At 37.6% G+C, this 23325-nt stretch overlaps 1 protein-coding gene across 4 annotated transcripts in view; it reads left to right on the forward strand.

Moving 5' to 3' along the window:
* Positions 1-23325, forward strand: part of LOC5570582 (guanylate cyclase 32E) — a 169667-nt gene that overhangs the window by 79029 nt on the left and 67313 nt on the right. For all 4 annotated transcript variants that reach the window (XM_021849030.1, XM_021849032.1, XM_021849033.1 and 1 more), the window contains exon 2: positions 15247-16058. In XM_021849030.1, coding sequence (XP_021704722.1) covers positions 15749-16058 — 310 coding nt within the window. In that variant the 5' untranslated portion in view covers positions 15247-15748. The remainder of the gene's footprint in view (positions 1-15246; positions 16059-23325) is intronic.

Below are 23325 nucleotides of genomic sequence, written 5' to 3' on the forward strand. Positions count from 1 at the left end.
AACAAAAACCAGATTACAGGTTCATTAAAAGTGTCGTTCAACCGAATTGATGACTCAATTCCCATTTTCGAAATTTTAGATGCTATCAACAGGTAGACAGGAGATAATACTGCAAAATGGACCAGAGGGGTAACATGTTCATACTCACAATTTTCTTTTAAAGTTTTTTTTTCGCCGATTATATTTTTGTTTTCAACTCTCATATGGCAAGTGCATTATTATATTATTCGTTTTCGCCCCCCTCCTCTTTTCTGGCGTTACGTCCCCACTGGGACAGAGCCTGCTTCTCAGCTTAGTGTTTTTATGAGCACTTCCACAGTTATTAACTGAGAGCTTACTATGCCAATGACCATTTTTGCATGTGTATATCGTGTGGCAGGTACGAAGATACTCTATGCCCTGGGAAGTCGAGAAAATTTCCAACCCGAAAAGATCCTCGACCGGTGGGATTCGAACCCACGACCCTCAGCTTGGTCTTGCTGAATAGCTGCGCGTTTACCGCTACGGCTATCTGGGCCCCATTCGTTTTCGCAATCCAACGAAAATTTGGAAATGCATAACAATTTTATTGGTGTTTTCTTATCAGCCGTTCCTCTTCTTCTTCTTGGCATTGCGTCCTCGATGGAACAGAGCCTGCTTTTCAGCTTAGTGTTCTTATGAGCACTTTCACAGTTATTGACTGAGAGCTTTCTTTGCCAAAGTTGCTATTTTCGCATTCGTATATCGTTGTGGATGGCTCATGATATGTTGGAACATTGTGCTCATGGGTTAAGTTGGACCCGTGGAGTTGCATGGTCTTAATTTTGGTTCTTCTCAAAGTTTTGAAACCAAACGATAGTATTCTTCCATGTACATAAAATGTAAATAAAATATAAAAAAAAACTTTCTAACCTTAGTGCTTATAAGCGGTGCCTTCTGGAACATTTCCCCCTACCTAATACGATGATGCTGAAGCTTTTCCGAAATAGCAAGTAGGGCGAATATTATCACTTCTATGTCGATGGCAAGGTAAGTACGCATTTCATGTGATCGATGCAGCTATTACAAGGTGAACATAACACCCCTTATCTACTCATTCATTGCACAAGTGGGACAGACATGAAAGAGTGTTTTTATATGTTATCTACCTATCGGCGGCCTAGTGCCTAGTCAAAATTGATAATATGTAGTACACATATCGAATGGTAAGTCTACTCACGTTTGTGGTCGTTAAATTCAAGTATGTTTGTAACCTAGATTGCCTTATTTGCAGAGCTTAATTTAAATTTCTGGGCCCAGTCTTCCTGGAGAGATGCCATAAGTGTACCAAGTTAAACATATTCTTCAACAATTTCAAACACATTTCCATCATATCTCAACATCAACACAACTAGACCTACCTCTATATCTACCTGCAACCGTGCACTACGTCATTTTGGAAGAAATCACATTCTTGCTATTCTAGCTGCCCCCCCTGCAGAGGCCCCTCCTCCTGTAAACCGACATATAGGGAATGTGTACCTGTTATGGCCATAGTGGTTCCCTATTTGGCCATATTTGAAATTTTGATAACTTTTACATTTAAAATCTTTTTGAATGTTTTAACATCAAGATACAAGACTACAACACGCATTTTTTTTTAATTTTGAGACTTACTTACACGTATGGCGAAATAGGGAATCACTATGTCCATAACTGGTACACCTACCCTGTATACGACCGTATTTCCCAACCCCAGAGCTCCTGATCCCACCTCCGAATGCAATGTTTGAAAACAAGATCGAAAGCGCATCTTCTTGCTTCAATCCGTCTAACGTCACAAATGAAGTCGACTTCCCTACGAACACATAATTTCGAAGCATCCAGAATTGCACATGTGCTGCCTTGAAATCAATAAAAATGGTGACTTTGTAGAGTGCGCATCGTACCTTCGTGCTGTGCGTACACAAATTCTCTCTGCTCTTGGAAGTTTTTGAAAACTACCAAAAGCAATAAAACAGTACTTCTCAGTGCTACTTAAAATAGTACTTTTCAGAACTACTTTGTCTACTATTGATCCCTTTACAATCTGTGTTTAGACCCGTGCCTTCGATTTTTCCTTGGTCCCGTTAGCGAGAGTATTCCTTCTTGGACACCGTCTTGGGAAAAAAACCTCTTAGGAGGTCTCGTCTTCTTTCGTTTACGTTACAAAAGGAAAGGATAATCTCTGAATTCACAACTTCCTTCCAAAAGCTGTCACTAAACTTGGCAAAAATGGAAATAAGGACGTTTCTCCGGAATGTGCGCTTTCTTCCAAGGGTGAAATAGATAATGTTGATAATATCATCGAATTGAAAAGAAGTATTTTTTTTACTTATGAAGACAAAACTGAACGTTTGTTCAAAGTCGTGTTGATAGGTCTCCCAGGTGACTATAAGTCACCTGAATACAATCAAAAATGGAATAAATGATTTACTTGGATTTTCCCCAGTCTAAGTAATCATTATGAAAAAGAGAACCCAATCTGGCATTGTTCGAAAAAGGCTTTCTCAAGAATATTATTTAGTGCACTTTAACAAAAGTGATCTAAATAATATAAAATCTATATAAAAAGCAAGATTTATATGCGATGAACGTGAGTCATGGTAACAATTCCAGAAACCTGGAGGAAATGTCCAGGACCCCACTGTGCCGTCGGTGACAAAAGTAGAGTCATGGTATAAAACATTGGCGCATGGGTGCTAAATGCATGATTTGCGGAGGTTTTTTTACCAATTCATTTATTTAAGGCTCTATCGCGTTTAACGCTTTACGGAGCCAAGATTCATTTTTGTACTTTTTTACAATTGTTTAACTTCTTAAGTACCAAGTTTAGTCCGGGTTGGAGCCAGGGTACTCGTGGCAACTCGATTTGCGGAGGTTCTTCTCATGCTAAGGACGTCTGTCCTGTGAAGAATGATACCACAAAGTTTGTAAGCGCGAATCGCCTGAGTGAAAGCAAAAATACTGAAACCCTCACCGCTCAGCGAATTCTTAACGGATGCAAATGATTTATTGTCAGTTCAGTGGCCCACATATCTAGTTTCCAGAAGTGGCCAGAGAAACTCGGAAATATTTCTGTGGCCGGAGTTATTCCGGTGGGTTACTGGGTCAAGTCGGGTAAAAAAAGCTATTTTTTGGGACATGCCAAGATACCTTTATTTATTTTCATTGATTGCAATCATTTTTGTTTGCATAAAACATTAAGATCTGATATTCAACATTATAGATGAAGAGTTTTGCACCGTTTAAAATATACCGTTGGATACTAAACCGTTTCAATTCTCGAAAAGTAGAAATCAAACATAATTTTGCACTAAAATGCGTTCCCATGATCTTGGCACAGATGTTCAGATACAAATTGGCCACTTTATCATAAATTTGAGGCGTCCCGGGACTCGAAAATGATCATTTATAGGATTAATCAAATGCAAAACTCATAGTTATCCAATTTAATCGTTTCTCAAAAAGTTTACACTGATGCAATTTTCTTAAAATTCCGTCATGTAGTGGCCACATTATAGCCGATTCCGGAAATTATCTGTGACTTGAAATTTGCCTACCTTGAGGGGTACAAACGTACAGTACCCTTCTCACCCGACCTGACCCAGTGATCCACCGGAATAAATCCAGCCACAAGAATATTTCCGCGTTCCTCTGTTCACTTCTAGAAACTAGATATGTGTGCCAGTATACCGACAAAAAATCATTTGAATCCGTTAAGAATTCGCTGAGTGGTGAGGGTTTTAGAATTTTTGCTTTCATTCAGGCCTATACGGGTTAATGTCTCAGTGAAGTATAACTCATCAGAAAGCATATAAAATAAATCATTTTGTATGATTCTTCCGCGTTATCGAGCTTCTAAAACACTTAGCTTTCGAATGGCGGGTGAAGATTCTGATTCCGTAACATGAATAACAAAGACAAATTAAAGACCTTCATGTCCCTTGCAAATGCCCAAAATTTTATGGCTCATAAGGTAATCTAGAATGCCGTGAAAAGTGTACTGCGATGTGTCAAACTTGGGTACCTTTTGCACTACCGAGGGACCGAATGCAGTACTAGAAGTGGTACCGAATCTAAGCCCGAGTGCGACGGACCTGTGAATAATCTATATAAATAAACATGTAATAGTGTTTGTATGTCACGAAATGGCTTACCAACGGGTCAAGGGATTTGAATGATTCTTTCTCCGTTTTGTTCATGAAGGGTTCCGACGTGTTTGGGTGTATAAAAATCCCACGATAATCAACGCGAAAGTAAGAAAACCCAGAGTGAACAGAACTGTCATTTTGTATGGGTCGATCCAAAGCGTTTTCTACCAGCCTACTTGATGGCAAGACGAAGTTTTCCGGGACCACTAGTTTTAAATAAATAGAATTCTGTTGACTGATCATGATTCTTATTCCTTACTTTTGCCTCATATTCCGGACACTTTGATTCGAATTGCGGACAGCTCATGTAAATCATAAATAGAAAAGTCAAATCATCAGTTGAAATCGTCAGACCACTAAAGGAACGTCTAACGCAGCTGAGCATCATAAATTTTCATAAATATTTATGGAAAATGTTTGTTAAAACATAAAAGTGAGAACTTTTTAACGGTAAAAATTGAAACATTTCGTGTGAAATGTATCCCATACAAAGTAGAGTGTCCGGAATTTGAAGCTGCACGGAAAAAAAATCCGTTGCCGGAATCATGAACAAAAAGTCATGAATTCATAAAATATTATGTTTCATGATATCATGACTTAAAGTCATGAAATCGTGACTATTTTGCAAGAATTTGTATGCTCAGGGCGTTACACAAATGTAACTGTCATTTTCTTTACCTTAGTCAACGTGTCTCATGGCGATCGGTGATGTTTTCTAGTAAAATTATAAAAAAAATGTTGTTGGAAAAGTTTAAGTTCTTCGGAACTATCTCATCATATCGATGACATTCTTTGCAAAATTTCCGTGAGTTCCCACATTGTTCCAAAATGTACTTACTTCTTCCTGACTATGCAGAACCGGGTAATGTTTGACTTCGAGCAAAGATTTTGCTTGACAAGCTCGTCGGCGATTTTAACTGTTAAGAAGTGATGCATTCCACACATCTCATAACAGAGCAGCTCACAAAAGTCCTTCGGTGGCCGAATTTTCCAGTTCCACTTTCAACATCCGCATCGTTAAAAAGTGTTCCATCACTCATGTAATCCACCAGCATTTTGTGAGCCCAGGGACCATTTGCCAATTCAATTGATGCTCGAAACAACATTTTGCGTACAAACCTAACCAAAGAACGTAAGCGTTCCTGCTGAAGATGTGGCACTCGTTACACTGTTCGACAAAAAAAAAAAATTTGGCTGGATCAGGGACGCGGTTATATGGGTCTTGAAGTGCAAGAAAAGTGTAGAAAGAGGCCGTTTTCAAATGATTTGCAGCACCCCTGGATTAGTTTTTGACAAAGTTTGAAAATTTTGCATTTTTCATCAAAAAAAGCGTAATAAGCAAGCAAAATATCAATATATTTTCAAATTCAATTATTCAACCATTGAATTAGTCAAATCAATATTTTTTAGCCCTAGATCGCTTCAGGGAAACGTGCACCATTTCAGAAGAATATTGGCATCATTTTTATATATGAATTTGGAATGTTAACGATCATTAAACAAGCATACGAGGATGTGCAACATATAAATACTACTTATTTTTCTATTCCACTCATCTGGTTCATTATATAATAATTATTATAGGTTCAAGAAGATGCTTGATTATGATTTATTTCTTTGCTCCATTTTATAAAGCAATGAGCAATGCAATCCAGTAACATTTGAGTTCAACAAGGATACGACTGCGGCAAATTGATGTGTCTGTTATGTTTATATGGGCTGGTTGGTCTAATAAACTCTTGGCAGTAATACAAAATTAGGTTGGACACTGACATGTAAGTGGTCAAATTTTCACAGCAAGCTAAAGCCAGAATAATGAAAACAATGTGTCAAGCTTCAAGAATACGTTATAAATGGCCAATAGATGATGATAGATTAGTTTTTTGACGTTCCTACTAATCATGGAATGCATCGAAAGAGGCGGTCAAAGTCACCATTGGGCCTAGGGCAATGTCACCCCGAACGGCGGTAGTGCTTATGATTCCATGAACTTTATTCATGGTTCCAGCATACATGCTTCATGATTTGAGGATTTAAATTGACATTTTTCTTTGCTGAAAATTGAAAACGTAACGTACGTTACGGTAAAATGCTTCATGATTTCATGACTTTTGGTCATGGTGTATTTTCATAACATGAAAACACACCTTCCTCCCGGAATCATGACTCTTTCTCCCGTTTTAGAGTACCGCATTTTTACCCGTGTATCCGTAATATGAATCAATGAATGAAAGAACGCTACCTGTATATCGTCTCTTCCAAGCAGTTGAATCGCTCGTGGTACCCAACACAGCTCACCCAGCCTTAGAAATCGGCATTAGGATAACTATGCCGGTGAAATTTGAGCACGTTCACGAACGTAGAAGATTTGATTTTCATCGAGCAGATTATGATGTGCTCTCCAATGAGCTTGCATCAATCGATTGGCAATTCCTCGACTCTGTTCGCAGCTTAAATGACATGGTCGACACATTTGGCAATGAAGTTCTGCGAATCATCGAACAACATGTTCCGGTTCAGCGCCCTCCTTCAAAACCAGCTTGGACAAATCCTTACCTTCGTAAACTGACAAGACGTAGGGGATCAGCACTGCGGAAATACAGACGCAGTCGCTTGCCACTTTTAAAACGACGCTTTGGGCTGGCCAGCACCAAGTATGTTAGCTACAATTGTCTTCCATATGCTCGATATGTTAATCGAACTCAACGGAATCTTCGTCTATATCCAAAACGTTTTTGGTATTTTGTGAAGTCTAAGCGAAAGGAAGATGGATTACCGTCTGTAATGCACTACGAAGAATCTACTGTGGAAACCGCTGCTGAAAAGTGCAACCTTTTTGCACAGCATTTCAAGGCTGCTTTTTCTGATGTAGATGTCTCGTCATCTCAAGTAGCCGAGGCCTTACGCAATACTTCGTCGGAGGTCGGTATCTTTGAAATAACTGAAGATCATGTTCTTGAAGCTTTACGAAAGCTTAAGTACTCAGCATCACCAGATGGAATCCCGTCATGTTTGCTGAAAAGGTGTTTAGTTTCCCTTTTAGTGCCATTGATGAAATTGTTCAATTGCTCGTTACATCGAGGAACCTTTCCCGCTGCGTGGAAGACTTCTTGGCTTTCTCCGATTTTTAAGAAAGGCGACAAATGTGACATTGCCAACTACAGAGGAATTACATCTTCAACAGCATGTTCAAAAGTTTTTGAAATAATAGTGAATAACGCTCTTTTCGAATCATGCAAGAACTACATCTCTACTGCTCAACACGGATTCTTTCCAAAACGGTTAGTGACAACTAACCTTGTCGAGTTTACCTCGTTGTGCATTCAGTCAATGGATACAGGAAAGCAGGTCATCTATACGGATTTCAAATCAGCATTTGATCGTGTGAATCATGCTACTCTCATTCGAAAGCTTGAGAAGTTGGGGATGTCGCCAGGCCTCGTTAGATGGTTCGAATCGTATCCTTCCGGCCGATCTATGAAAGCACGGATTGGGGCAGCTCATTCGGATTCTTTTGCTATTCCTTCAGGAGTGCCATAAGGAAGCAATCTAGGACCTCTATTGTTCTCTCTGTTTATCAACGATGTTGCCTTCATTATGCCTCGCGAAAGAATAGTCCTCTATGCAGATGACTTGAAGATTTTCATGGTGGTCAGTAGCATTGAAGATTGTTTGGCATTACAGGCGACCTTAAATTCTTTCGAATGCTGGAGCAGGCGTAATAAACTTGAGCTCTGCGTAAGGAAATGCTACTCAATCACTTTTAGCAGAAAACATAATCCAATCCAGTTCGATTATTCGTTGTCTGGTCAAACATTGGAACGTAAAAACGAAGTTAAGGATCTTGGAGTGACACTGGTTAGAGAGCTGACATTCAGGCCGCACTATGAGGACGTTTTTTCTAGAGCAAACAAGCAGCTTGGTAATATATTTAAGATTGCAGAAGGTTTATCGGATCCTTTGTGCTTCAAATCATTATACTGTGCCTTAGTTCGCTCTATTTTGGAAGCTGCTGTAGTAGTTTGGTGCCCGTACAATAGAGTTTGGATCGATCGTTTCGAGGCTGTGCAACGGAAGTTCGTGCGACTGGCTCTAAGGAATCTTCCGTGGCGTAAAAGAATTCATCTTCCTCCGTATGAGCACCAATGTATTCTACTTGGGGGTTGGACACTTTGGAAAGTAGGAAAGTTTCAATGCAATCTAGTTTCATAGGCAAGATCTTCAAAGGCGAAATTTATGTTCCAGCTATACTGCACGAGTTGCGTATCTATGTCCCAGAACGCCCTTTGAGATGACGCAACTTTCTCAGTATGGATGCGCGCAATAGCCGATACGGGCAATATGATCCTATTAGACACATGGTTGCTCGTTTTAATGAAGTTTTCGAACATTTAGATTTTATTTAATGTATTTATCTTGTAATATTAGATTTTTAACACTTTGTTTGTTAGTTTCAGATTATAAGTGTCCTTTCTTGTAATTTGTTGTGTTACTTGTTTCAAAAAGATGCGGGTTTTATGCCTATTTCAGGCTTTCCCAGCCATACTTCATTAAGACCTAGGTTAGATGAAGAAATACATATAAATAAATAAATAAATAAATAAATCAAAAAAGTCTCCATCGTGAGATTTTGTCCCAAAGAAAGTCTTTTTGCAAAATCATATAAGTCATGTAATAAAATGCAAATAAAAACACATAGGCCAAAAGTTATTCTTGAGTAAATTTCTATCTATTTATGGAAAACCCTTACTCTACCATATCGAACACATGTGAAAACTTTACTGCAAATCCAAGATGGTCTAGTTCTGTGACTGATCGATTTGATCCAGTTTCAGTCTTTCAGGCTCAGGCTTTCAGTTTGTGGCTCAAATTTAAAAGCAAATTCAGAATACTAAAATATTGGGGATCGCTAAACAACATAATTATTTCTTAAGTGGATGCGAGTAACTAACACTGAAGACTACATGTGAGAGTCGAAATACGCGTAAAAGCGAAATTAAAAGATACAATAGAGTGATTCCAAGCAACAGCACCAACATTTGGTAAATTTTTTAATTAATTTTTTTCTATTGAGCTGAAACTTTGCACAGTTTTCCAGTTCCATCTAAATCGTCATTTTCCGATATCAAATCTTCAAGTTGAGCCACGACTAACTTTTCAAAAGGGTGTATGTGAAAATGGTTCAAAAATATTCAAAAAGCTGCACAGCAAAAACGGTTCGTTCGATTGTTAGACAACTAAACAAACAAAGTTAGACAACTAAATAAAGATTCCAAAAAAAATACACACAGTAAAAAATTTTTTTTTTTGCATTAAAAAACATAATTTTTGACACAAAAACTCAAATATCTCAAAACCCTATCGGAATACCAACGTAATTTTTTGAGGGAAAACGGTCCATTATATTAGCTATCTACCATAAAAATTTGGTGATGGTAAACCAATAAACAAAAAAGTTATGACATTTCAAACATGTCACAATTTTCACATTTAGTAGAAAAAAAAAAATTTTTCGGTGTAAATTATTACGGGAACCGCAGTTTGTTGCTGATTTTATTGTTAAGGGCCTTGCGTGAATTAAACAGGTCGTTTTCATGTATTCATTAGTATTATGTATATTATATGTATAAATATTATGTATATGTAAAAATATTATATGTATATGTATATATGTATAAATTAAAATGAATTAACAGATTACTCGAAAATATTTTTTTTTTACCAGGATATTTTTTTTTAGAGTATGATCGATGAGTTTCTAAATGTTATATATGAACTTTAAAAGTTTTGGATTTGGGTATGCGTTATGAGATCATGAAAACATTTTATTAATACTTATTTATTTATTTATTGTTATTCAATTTTTTTACAATATCGAACACTTTTGCATCATTATCAGTACAGTTCGAGTATAGTTTTGCTTTAATTTTATTTTCTGACAATGGAATGAAACAGTGAACTTTTAGGGTTCCTTGGATCGTTTTCGCGTTATTATATTGCTCGCTGAGCTCTGATGCCGTTAATTCGTACTCTTCAGTAGTAGTAAAACAAAATGATAATTTTGTTAAATCTTCTTCTTTTCTGCGATTCGCCCAATCAAATAGTTCTTTTGCAGTTTTAATTGGATGCTCACGTTCTTTGGCTAAACCTGCTCTTGTGGCCATGCGCTTTATGGTTCCTCCAATAACATCACAAGGACCTTTGCCATGTGACGTAGCAAAGAAATGCCATTCTGCATCAATTCCGTACTTTGATTTAAATTGACATAGGCTCGAAAAATTCTTACGGTTTTTGTACTGCGATGCTGCTCCATCAGACATGAAATATATCTTTCTGATTTCTTTATCCTTATCAACGCGTAAAAAGTTAATCATTTTGGCAATGAACAAATTTACAGATACTGAGTCGTGTCTTAAATCTTCGGAAATTACAATAAAACTAAAATGTTCAATTTGCGTACTTCCATTGAAATAAATAACGAATGGATGAATTGTAGCTTGTTGTACGTTCCAGTGATGGGACTGCACTTCATCTTGCAATACAAAGCTATAGTTTTCAGAAAAATCACAAATGACTAAAAATTCACCATCTTGTAATGTATTTTTCGTATTTTTAAAAAAGCGGGATTGCTCCGTTTTAATAAAGTCGTGAGGAATTAAACTTTCTAATTTCAAGCAAAAAAATGACACAAACTCATCTACAGGTTTTACAATAGTTTCTAGGTCACACCTATCCGTGGTCACCCATTGCTCAAATGATAACTGATCAATATAATTTTCTTCAAACTCAGCGAATAAAGTATTTTCCAATGATGAAGAATCTGGACAATCCGAACAAGATCGTAGATAGCAATTTGATGTTGTATTTTCACACAAAAGACTACCAGTTAACATTTTAATATCCTTTGATAAATTGATTCTTTTCAAACTATGTAAGATTAGGTTAATATTTTCGTGTGTTGTGCACACACAAACATTATGTGTTCCTGAATTGGATAGAAGCTTGCATTGCCTTGGACGAAGGCTTGCAAATGAGGAAAAACCTACCTTAATATTTTCGTTAATTTCCTTGAAGCGTGTATACGCTTCTTTCAAAGTAGTCATCATTAATCGTTTTTGGATTGCTTGATGCTTTCCATCTTTTTTTTACAGATACATAATCTTTTTGGCCAGGCATAGCTCTACTTACTTCATCGTCTTCAAAATATTGAATTATTTTTTCTTTTGTCTCATCTGTTAATGAAGTACTCGACCTAGCATTTTTGGTTGCAAGACAGTTATTTTTGAATTGTTTTGCCTCTTTTGCTGTATTTCTATTGGTTTTGAACTCATCAATGGCGTCTTGAATAGACCACGAGCTTGGCAGCATCGACAAAATCAATAATTTTTCTTTCCTTGTCGTGGCTAGATTCGAGAACCTTTCCTTCATATTCATAATTACCTCATCGTAGTCTGTATTTTCCACATCCTCAGGTCCTAATTTGAAGAGGTTTATTCGTACAGCTTCGTTGATTTCACGGTATTTTTTCTCGGGATAATTGACGTAACCCATCTTCGTCCATTTAATCGGAGTCACTTTTATTCCAGCTATCCCTTCGTTGAAGCGTTCGATGTTGACCTTCTGGATGCACTCATCTTCTGATTGATTTGTTGAAACAGATGTCGCTGATGGTACCGTGGCAAGACTATCTGCACTTGGTACTTCTGGTAATTCCTCAGTTGTTGTCGGTGCATCTAGTAATTCATCGGTTGTTGTTGTTTTCGAACTTCCTGCAACCTGATCCACCGATGATGTACAGATTGCCCGTTTGTCAACGTTTAAACGGCAGGACGTACAAATGCGTAAATTTGTATTCAATGTAGACATTGGAGCATAACCAGCCGCTTTCAGTTTATCTATGGTGCTTTCGGTGAGATTTCGTAGCTCTTTCGAACACTTTTTTTCTGCAAACGGCCTGCAACAGTTGAGAAAGCGACTACTCATGTTGCTCGTTCAGTGCTGGGAATGGTAATAGTAGTAGGCTTGAATTTTCGCGAAAATCACGTGGCTCTCCCATTACAGTAGTTCAAAAACGCGAATCTCATCAAGTAGCCTATGTTGGGTGCACGATTTTTGTAAATCATGAGTGTCATTGAAGGTTCTAAATGCGGGAAATGCTGCGGGAAATAGAACATTTTTCTACAGTAATTTTGGGTTGCCCTTAGCAACGGGTGTTTTGTAATTTTCAAGGCATTTTGCCTACAGCAGCGATGGGCGTGAGTTTCACTGGCTTCGCTGACTGTGATTGGCTTTGTTTGGCTACTGTAGAGTGAATTTCAGATTTTTTCCCAACCCTGTGCTCGTTAGATTTTAATAAACAAAATCACTTTTAAGTTTTTACTGACTAGTTTGGCGTCGTTTGCTTGACTGAAGAAAAATTTTACAATTAAATCTTTTATAACCATAGTGGTAGTATATTTTTAGCTTTTTCGTGAGTATGTTCATGGTATGTACCTATCATGTTTTTGATGTTGTTGAAGTTACTCGCTTTCTCCCAAATATGATTAACAAAGTCTATTCTCTACCAAGGCGGGTCTATACCCAGGTGTAATCAGATTTTAACTTTGTGGAGAAAACCAGCGCCGAGAAAACCGACCTGCTTTACGTATACTAGATCACCTGGGTATAGACCCGCCTTGTTCTCTACGAGGTAAACTTTTTGCAGGTAAATTAGTCGTATACCTGTATAGAAAAAAATCAAATTTGTGAAATATTTGAAATGTCATAACTTTTTTGTTTATTGGCTTACCATCACCAAATTTTTATGGTAGATAGCTAATATAATGGACCGTTTTCCCTCAAAAAATTGGTATTTCGATAGGGTTTTGAGATATTTGAGTTTTTGTGACAAAAATGATGTTTTTTAATGCAAAAAAAATTTTACTGTGTGTATTTTTTTTGGAATCTTTATTTAGTTGTCTAACTTTGTTTCTTTAGTTGTCTAACAATCGAGCTGTGCAGCTTTTTGAATATTTTTCTTAGTCTCTTTTTAAAGGTTCTGATCAGAGTTCGTTTTTCAAGGTCCTGCAAAAATTGAAAAGGGTAACTCCCGTTGTTTTTATGAGATCATTTGTTTTTTTTTTTTTAATTTTTCCACTGTTTCATAATTTAGCACCTCATTAAAAATTTGGCACCTTCATTAATAATGTGCAAATAATCCGATCATTGCTTGTTTCGAGTTTGATGACGTATGTATCTAATGCCGGTTTCGCCTTCCAGCTGTTCGCGCACTCGATTAGTCATGCATGGTTATGGGAGGTATAAAAAAAACTGCCGTCACCGCTTGTCTGGTTGATTTTTTTCACCACACAGTGTGGGTTATGTCAACAATCCTATAAGGTTACTACGGGATGGAGGAAAAAAAGGTGTATGTGATAATGAGATGTTTTAATTAGCCGTAGACAGTTGGACGCGAAAGCAAAAAAAAAAAAAGCGAAAGGCTGATGTTTTTATGAATGCAACCAATTCACGCGACACACCTAATCCAAGGATCAATTGTGGGGGTTACAAACTCTGTGTGTCGTTAGATTTTGCTCCATGTGGGTTAGGAGTATTAGCACGAGCAATGTGTTTTGCCGTATAAGGTCTGCTGATAGGTTACTTTCAAACGAGGTTATAAGGTTGAATCTAATCTTTCGGTGAAGGATTCAAAGTCAATTCCCGAGCATTATTTGAATAAGGAATAATCCCTCTACCAGCAGCTTCAATTTTTTTTAACACAAAAAGGTATTTGAATAGTAATGTTTTTTTTAAAATATTGTCGAAAGGACGTGTATTTTATCAATATCTATTTTGTTACAAGAAATTCAACGAGAAATCAGTATACAGTCAAACCTCCATGAATCGATATTGGAGGGACCATCGACTCATGGAAATATCGAGTCATGGAACAGCTATTCTTTGGAAAGCTGTTTGAAGGGACCATCATAGTAACCATGATTTTATGTTTTTAGTATGGTTCCATGAGTCGATATCGAGTAATGGAACATCGACTCATGGAGGGATGACTGTATAAACTATCCCTTAAATTATTCACTAGGAACATCTAAAAGCAATGCCTTAGGCAGGATTTTCCCAAGAAATGGATTCAGGGATTCTTTGAAGTTATTTCCTTTAGATAATTTTTGGATACTGTTCCAAAAAGCTGAGGATCGTGGGTTCGATTTTCGCCGGTCAAAGATCTTATCGGTTTGAAAATTTTCGGAACTTCCCTGACGAATAATATGCACATGCAAAAGGTGTCCAATGTGTTCAAAAGAACTCTAAGCTGAAAATCAGACTCTGTTTTGTCTGGACGTAATGCTAGAAAGAAGGAAGAAAGATAGAAAAGAAGGAAGCTATAAAGGAAGAGAGATAGAAAGAAAACAAGGACCTTTTGAGCATTTTCAACAAAGTTTGCAGAATTTGGAATGGTTTAGAAATTTTCCATGTATAAATTTCTGGATCATTCTAGAGATTACTCTAGATATTACATAAAAAACCTTTAACAATTTATGCAGAACTTTTGCTTGAAATTCTGGAGTTATTTAAAATTATACTCAAAAGAATTCCAGCTAGAAATCCAGTGAATTTCAATGTTACTATATTGAGGAGTTTCTAAAGAAATCTATGAAAAAAAAGAAAAAAAAGGAAATATTTAAAGACAATGCAAATTATACTTTTGGGAACTTTTAATCTGAACAAATTGAGACATGAATTTGCGAAAAAATACGCGTTCTATTGAGACTCGAACTCACGACTCCGTGTACGCTAGACCGGCGCTTTAACATTACTCAGTGGGTAAATTAAATCAATGCCAATGATCAAATCGTCAGTTTTTGTTGAGAGTTTGTTATTTTTTTATGTAAAATTATCGAAAAACGTAAAAGTTATTGTAATTCAAAAGTTTTTCCAGGTAAAAAAAATAATGTTTCAGGTATGGGGGTTAATAACAGTTGGATTAATAACAATTGTATCACACAAGAAACAACTCATAATTGTAAAGCACATTTACCTACATGTTGTAAGCAACGATAACTTACGCGAACATTTTTTTTCCTGTGTTCTCTCATTTCAGGCGTTTCACTAATCGGACTTGTTCTGGGCGGAGTCCACAGGCTGCAAGTCAGAACACCTAACTGAAACTGATACAGCTCAACTGGCCTGGAGGCCATCGGCCGTATGTGCTTGTATTTAACTAGCTGGGTAGTGCAATGAGTGCTGCAAAATCAATTAAAATTATATCAAATCGAGTGAAATTAATTATGTGTGAAGAAAAATGTTCGATGGAAATTGTGCTGGCGGGTTGATATCAATTAAAGCCACATAAAAATGTCGAGTTGTGGCAGGGCAATAAACGCACAACGGAAATAATCAGTGATTGACGCCGGTTGCCGAAGAAAAGGTCGCCGTTGGTATGAAATACACGAAAAATGTGCGATTGCCTTAAAATGTTAAATTTTGTGCTTGGCTCTGGAAGTGATAGTGTCAATAGTGAGGTTCGTCGAGTGTCATTGCTTTGGGAGGTCAAACCTCGCCGCGGTTGGCTGTGCGATAAGACGTAAAAATTGTGAAATAGTATGAAGCTGGAAGGCAGTGTGTCACCGAAAGAAGCAGACGAGGAAGCTAGTTATGAAGCAGAAGACAGGGAGCCGAAGAAATACCATCGGGCGGTTGTTGGAAGCGACAGGTGGCATGGTCAACAGTGCAGCAATAATCATAAGTGTAAACGACACCATTCTCCCGGTGCTAGGTGTGAATTAATGTTCGTGGCAGTTGTGCTGATAATTTTAACCAGCTTCACGGTAATGATTGGCGGTGATGTCTTTACCGTTGGGTATCTTACTGGTTCACAGCGACGCCCGGGAGATCGAGAATATGCAAGACCAGGTGAGTTTGTTTTAGATATTAGCGTTGCACATGGAATTTGTTACATGCGTAAGGTTTGTTTTTATTTGGGTAAGTTACTGTCACAAATCCTATCATGGTTCACTAAAACCTCATTTTATGTTCACAAAGTATTACATTTCATTTACCGTAGTAGTTCAGAATTTTTACAGCTGAGTTGCTTTCACCTGTTTATGAGAAAAATAAACGCTTTCATTTAACTTAACCTAACTTTACCAAGATATATAATGCATTTATCGTGGCAGAAGAAGATTGCAACGATTTTTGTCTAAAACTATTGATAATTTTGTTCGACATTTATTCAAATGATTCAACGTTGGATATTCTATGTAACTCATTAGTATACCAGGGAGGAAGCTTCAGAATCATTTTCTAAATTTTATTTTGAATCCTCTGCAGAGCTTTCTTCCTGGTATTATAACAACTAGTCCATATTGGTACAGCATACAATATGACTGGTCTGAACATTTGTTTAAAGATCAAAAGCTTGTCCTTAATACAAAGTTTTGTTTATTTTTATAAATTAGCGGATAAAGATATTTTACATATTTACATTTGGCTTGAACACAAAGACTAACTTAGATAAGTAAGGCAAACAAAGACTAACAAAAATAACTCAGATAAGTCAGATGTAAAAATATTGTATAATATTGGTTCTAGCCTTGAGGAACACCAGCTCTTACAAGAAGTCTTTCAGACTTGGAGTTCTGATAATTAGCCTGAAGCTTACGATTTGACAGATAACAATGGATTATTCTAACATTGTATTTTGGAAAATTAGCATAGTATAGGCTGACTGTACATATATGTCAATGATTGCTACTCCGTGATTGATCGGGGCTGGTAAGAATTGCACTTCGATCCAAATGAATAAGGGTTTGGAGTTATCGGAGTACAGTTTTAGCAGATCTCATTCTTCTTCTTTCTGGCGTTACGTCCCCAATGGGACAGAGCCTGCTTCTCAGCTTAGTGTTCTTATGAGCACTTCCACAGTTATTAACTGAGAGCTTACTATGTCAATGACCATTTTTGCATGCGTATATCGTGTGGCAGGTACGGTGATACTTTATGCCCTGGGAAGCCGAGAAAATTTCCAACCCGAAAAGATCCTCGACCGGTGGGATTCGAACTCACGACCCTCAGCTTGGTCTTGCTAAATAGCTGCGCGTTTACCGCTACGGCTATCTGGGCCCCTCAGCATTAGCAGATCTCATATTATTGATCAATTACGGCGCCGTCCAAGTCCTTACAGTCAGTTGGAGTGGGGAAGGAATATTAGGGTGTAATGATTGTTGATTTTAGAGACCGAGAATATTTCTGCACCTCCACAATCACCACAGGAAGGGTGTTTATCAGTGAGGAAGGAAAACAATCTGGGAGTCACCTTTGGTCGATGATGCGATCCATGGATAAGGAGGAAAACTATGACTTTACTTAAAACTAGTTTTGCATTTTGTCTCACAGCGAAAATATTTTATAAGATCGAAGTTTAAAAAGATAAGTCAGCATTCAAAATGTCGAACTATACAAAGGTTATATTTAGTATTGACAAGAAAAGAAAACTATGTTTAAAAAAATATTTTTAATAAGAATAAGGATTCATGCCGACACTTGAAATGAAGAACTATTCTAAGTTTGTTTGAAAAATACAAAACTGATAGTGATGAAAGTTTAAAAAAAGGTAAGAACACTATTCAATCTTCCTTATTTAAGGCTATGACATTTGGTCGAACGACATTTAGTCGAATGACGTATGGTCGAATGACGTTTGGTCGAAAGTACATTTGGTCGAATGGACATTTCGTTGAATGGACATTTGGTCGAAAGGAATTTGATTGCTCTAAGAAATATATGACATTTGGTCGAAAGGACATTTAGTCGAATAGGGATTTGTAAGATTTTTTTTACAGAGAGACATATTGAAGTTAATTTACAGTCATTGTGTCATTGATAAGGGGATAGCATGTTGGTAGATATTGATACTGGAGGTTATAAACGCTAAAACAACATTATAATATGCAAGAAATCTACACTACCCGTCATTAATACGGACTCACTGAAATAAGTATTGCAACACTCAGCTGAATAATGAATCACCCCCAAAAAGTTTAGCATCACCTCAAAACAGGTTATTTCACATTGCTATATCTCGAGATCCTTACGACTTGCAAAGAAGCAATCTTCAGCAAAGTTGTTCAGGGGATCAAGGACATCCGGAAAGCGAACAGTTTAGTTCGCGATCTTGCCGCTAGGTGGCGCTAGTGAGCATGCAAAATTGAGCATTTTGAACTAGTTCTACCTTGTGATCCATAAGAGATAGAAAGTTCGGGTCTTCGGCAAAGTTGCTCAGGGGTTCAAGGACATCCGGAAAGCGATCAGTTTAGTTCGCGATTTTGCCGCTAGGTGGCGCTAGTGAGCATGCAAAATTGAGCATTTTGAACTAGTTCTAGCTTGTGATCCATAAGAGATAGAAAGTTCGGGTCTTCGGCAAAGTTGCTCAGGGGTTCAAGGACATCCGGAAAGCGATCAGTTTAGTTCGCGATTTTACCGCTAGGTGGCGCTAGTGAGCATGCAAAATTGAGCATTTTGAAGTAGTTCTAGCTTGTTTCGAGTCTTCGGCAAAGTTGTTCAGAAAGTCAAGGACATCCGGAAGACAGATAGTTTGGTTCGAGATTTTGCCGCTAGGCGGCGCTAGTGAGCATGTAAAACTGAGCATTTTGAACTAGTTCTAGCTTGCGATCCACAAGAGATAGAAAGTTCGAGTCTTCAGTAAGTAAAGAACAAAAATAAAGTAAAGGACATCTAAATATCAAATTTTTTGATTCCTAATTTTGCCACTAGGTTACACTAGTACGCATATTCAATTAAATAAATGAAACAAATACTATCTTACGAGCCAGATGAGATAGAAAGTTTGAGTCTTCGGCAAAGTTGTTCGGAAAGTCAAGGGCATCCAGGAAACAGTTTACTCTAGAGGGATGACTGTTCCTTAGCATTATGAATTTGATAAGATAAAATTTCCAGAATGCTGTTCAGAAATCCTTTGACATTTGAAAGTTGAAGTGATTTGAAGCACTTCATGTACGTTTTTCAGATTTGATAAGTTCAATTTCCAAGTGATTGATGTTTGATTTTTGAAGCAAATTTAAGGCATTCAGGTCTCATTCACTTTATATTCAGTGTTTCAGATTTGACTAGCTCCATATCCAAGAGACTCATGTCCAATTCAATTCATATTCAAGTGTTTCAGGTGAGAATCACTTCATGTGATTCATGTCTGATTCACTTCATAGTCAAGTGTTTAAGGTAATATTCACTTCATGCACAAGTAATTCAGGACCGATTACATTCTTCTTCAATTAATTCAGATATGATTCGCTTTATATCCAAATGATTCATGTAATGTGACACTTCATTTTTGAATGCATGCTCACTAGCGGCAAAATCGCGAACTAAATTGTTCCCTTTTCGGATGTCCTTGAACCCCTGAGCAACTTTGCCGAAGACCCGAACTTTCTATCTCTTATGGATCACAAGCTAGAACTAGTTCAAAATGCTCAATTTTGCATGCTCACTAGCGCCACCTAGCGGCAAAATCGCGAACTAAACTGTTCGCTTTCCGGATGTCCTTGAACCCCTGAGCAACTTTGCCGAAGACCTGAACTTTCTATCTCTTATGGATCACAAGCTAGAACTAGTTCAAAATGCTCAATTTTGCATGCTCACTAGCGCCACCTAGCGGCAAAATCGCGAACTAAACTGATCGCTTCCTGGATGTCCTTGATCCCCTGAACAACTTTGCTGAAGTTCGCTTCTTTGCAAGTCGTATGGATCTCGAGATATAGCAATGTGAAATTACCTGTTTTGAGGTGATGCTAAACTTTTCAGGGTGATTCAATATTCAGCTGAGTGTTGCAATACTTATTTTAGTGAGTCCGTATTTATGACGGGTAGTGTATATTGGTGTACTGTTATTTCTTGAACAAACTTCAAGATTTCTATATGCGCCGAGCGATATTTCAGGTTTTAATTGTTCACGCAGACTCACCCACAATATCGGTTGAGCTTTTGCGTTGATGTCATATTTCTTATTCCGGCTGATTCTGCAGATCGGATGAATCGTGACAAAATGATCTCAAATGAAAGCAAGTCAACTATAGTCAGCTAAGTTGATTCTTATTATCTCACATGATACATTACACTGTTCGACAAAAAAAGTCGATATGAGTGCACAGAGACCGGACACCCCGGGCTTGAAAGTATAAAAATAAACAAAAATAATGGCGTTTTCAGAATGTTCGTGTCTGCCCCAGGTCATTTTTAAAATATACTTGAACTTTTTGCATTTTTTATTCGAAAATCTAATCTAATCAATAAACCGACACAGTGTTTTATATTCAGGACAGGGGAATTCATGTGCCATATAATGTTTTCAACTTTAAATACAATATGAAGAGTTGTAATAAGATTTGCAGGGAGCCCTCCCCCTTTTTTTGTACCCTCCCCATTTTTAAAGTATCGCAAATGATGGAATATTTGATATACAGGGGGTTGTCAAAATAACTGGGACAGGCAAAAATTGGGCCAACTTTGGAATGCTGAAACTTTGACAAAAATTGACCGATTTCAATTCTTTAAGAAGTAATGGACAGGTCAACTAATCTAGTTTTGAGGTGCATCCACGGAGATGAAATATGACCACCGGATACCGGTGATAATCCGGATTTCCGGAAGCATGTCTTATGCAGTAAAATTATGACGTGTTTTTAGCAAAGGTCTCAGCTAAAAAATCAAAATTTTACTACACATGAAGATAGAAGATCTAATTCTGAAGCGATTGGTGCGCCAAGTATTAATATTGGTCCAGAAACAACCAATATATGGCCATTTCCCCGGAATCGGTGCCGGTAGTGGATCCGAATTGGGATCAAACAATTTATTCACTCAAAATATGTCGCGCAATATTGTTTTCTCCCTAGCTTATCATAAAATACCCTATTATAAGTTGAAAATGAGTCTTGTACAGATTTGGCCACTCATGGCGCCGCCCAGTGCCCCGGGGGAACCTTGCATAGGGGACATTTCGATTTTGACACCAAAGCATATCATGCGACGGCTCATTCTTCATGTCTTGTCGTAAATAGGGCAACTGGAGACTCAAAATGGATAGTTGACTACAGTGACTACTTCCGGGACCACCGGATGTTCCAGAGGGAACCTGTAATTAGGGACAATTGATATTGAACTCCAATACATATCGTGCGACAGTTCATTTTTCATGTCTCGTGCTAAATAGGGCTATTGTAGACCTTAAGTGGATATTTGACTACAGTGGCCAATTTTGGGACTACCGGAATTTCCCGGAGGAACTTGTCATTGGGAACATTTCTGTTTGATTATCACCGGTATCCGGTGGTCATATTTCATCTCCGTGGATGCACCTCAAAACTAGATTAGTTGACCCGTCCATTACTTCTTAAAGAATTGAAATCGGACAATTTTTGTCAAAGTTACAGCATTCCAAAGTTGGCCCAAACACTGTGTCGGTTTATTGATTAGATTAGATTTTTAAATAAAAAATGCAAAAAGTTCAAGTATATTTTAAAAATGACCTGGGGCAGACACGAACATTCTGAAAACGCCATTATTTTTGTTTATTTTTATACTTTCAAGCCCGGGTGTCCGGTCTCTGTGCATTCATATCGACTTTTTTTGTCGAACAGTGTTATGAATATGATTCTCTTGTTGGATTTGTTTTGATTTAATTAATTACGAAACGAAGTCATTGACACTACCATCTAAGCTAAGTATTTCCCTGAGAAATGTAATTTAGTGTGAAGTCACATTTACAACAAAAGTTCGCCATGAGTAGGAAACCGTACCCTTCAGGCGGAAGTATTGATGCACTTCGTCAAAAACATTTATTAAAAGCTACCCACATTGGCCCCTTTATTCTACGTTTAGTGCATTATATGTAGACAATTCAAAGTGACCAAGTTGTTCTATGTTTAACTGTATCAGGTCTGGTCCCCACACTTCAAATTCTTAAGTCGTACGCTGTAAAACTTGATACTTGATAAAAATGCCGAGCACTCACACTGGAAGTTTTCGTTGGCTAAAGATCAGCAATTATTTATAAAGAACGATATCATTTTGAAAGAATAATAAATTCAGCAATGTTTATTATTCCAATAACTGAGCGAAATTGTTTCATAAAAGAGTGATGATATTTTGAAAGAATAATAAATTCAATAGATGATTATGTTTCCAACGTTGAGCAAAAAGTGGACACGATTCCCTTTGAACATCTTCCCGTCTGCCAAATCAAAAATTACAGAGGAATAAGTGCATTTATATAAATAATTTATCCTTTGTAGACACTAGTACATATACCAACCACCTTCTTCTTCTTTCTGGCGTTACGTCCCCACTGGGACAGAGCCTGCTTCTCAGCTTAGTGTTCTTGTGAGCACTTCCACAGTTATTAACTGAGAGCTTACTATGCCAATGACCATTTTTGCATGCGTATATCGTGTGGCAGGTACGATGATACTTTATGCCCTGGGAAGTCGAGAAAATTTCCAACCCGAAAAGATCCTCGACCGGTGGGATTCGAACCCACGACCCTCAGCTTGGTCTAGCTGAATAGCTGCGCGTTTACCGCTACGGCTATCTGGGCCCCTATACCAACCACCTTGTAGAGTGTAGATAACAATCATCATGTAATCAGATTCGTTATTGACTTCTGATGAAGAGTATTTTAAAAGACACCGTCTTCAGCCATTTAGCTGCACAGACTTTTCGCTCAAAATAAACGTAGGATTATCCATTGTGCAAAAATCTAGTTCGATTTTATATCTGTTAAGTAAAACGATTGTTCGACCAAATTCGACCAAATGTCCATTCGACCAAATGTCCCTTCGACCAAATGTACTTTCGACCAAATGTCATTCGACCAAACGACATTAGACCAAATGTCTGTCGACCAAATGTCCTAAAGCCAATCTTATTCTTCAGGATTGCGGATTCAAATTTTCAAGAGCACGGATCTGGAGAACCAAACATCCGTTTGAGCTGAAAACCTAATCGATTGGTCACCACCAGCTAGTTGGCTTCGATTCATCTTCACCTTAAGAAAACCTTTCTTAATTACTTTTTGCAAATCCTGCCGTATCATTTTCATAGCAGGAACGCAAGTACCGTAATCCGGCGTAACATTGATCGCAATGACTCTCCTTATATTTATAAA

This window comes from Aedes aegypti, chromosome 3 (assembly GCF_002204515.2).
Source record: "Aedes aegypti strain LVP_AGWG chromosome 3, AaegL5.0 Primary Assembly, whole genome shotgun sequence".
NCBI classification, from domain to species: Eukaryota; Metazoa; Arthropoda; class Insecta; order Diptera; family Culicidae; genus Aedes; species Aedes aegypti.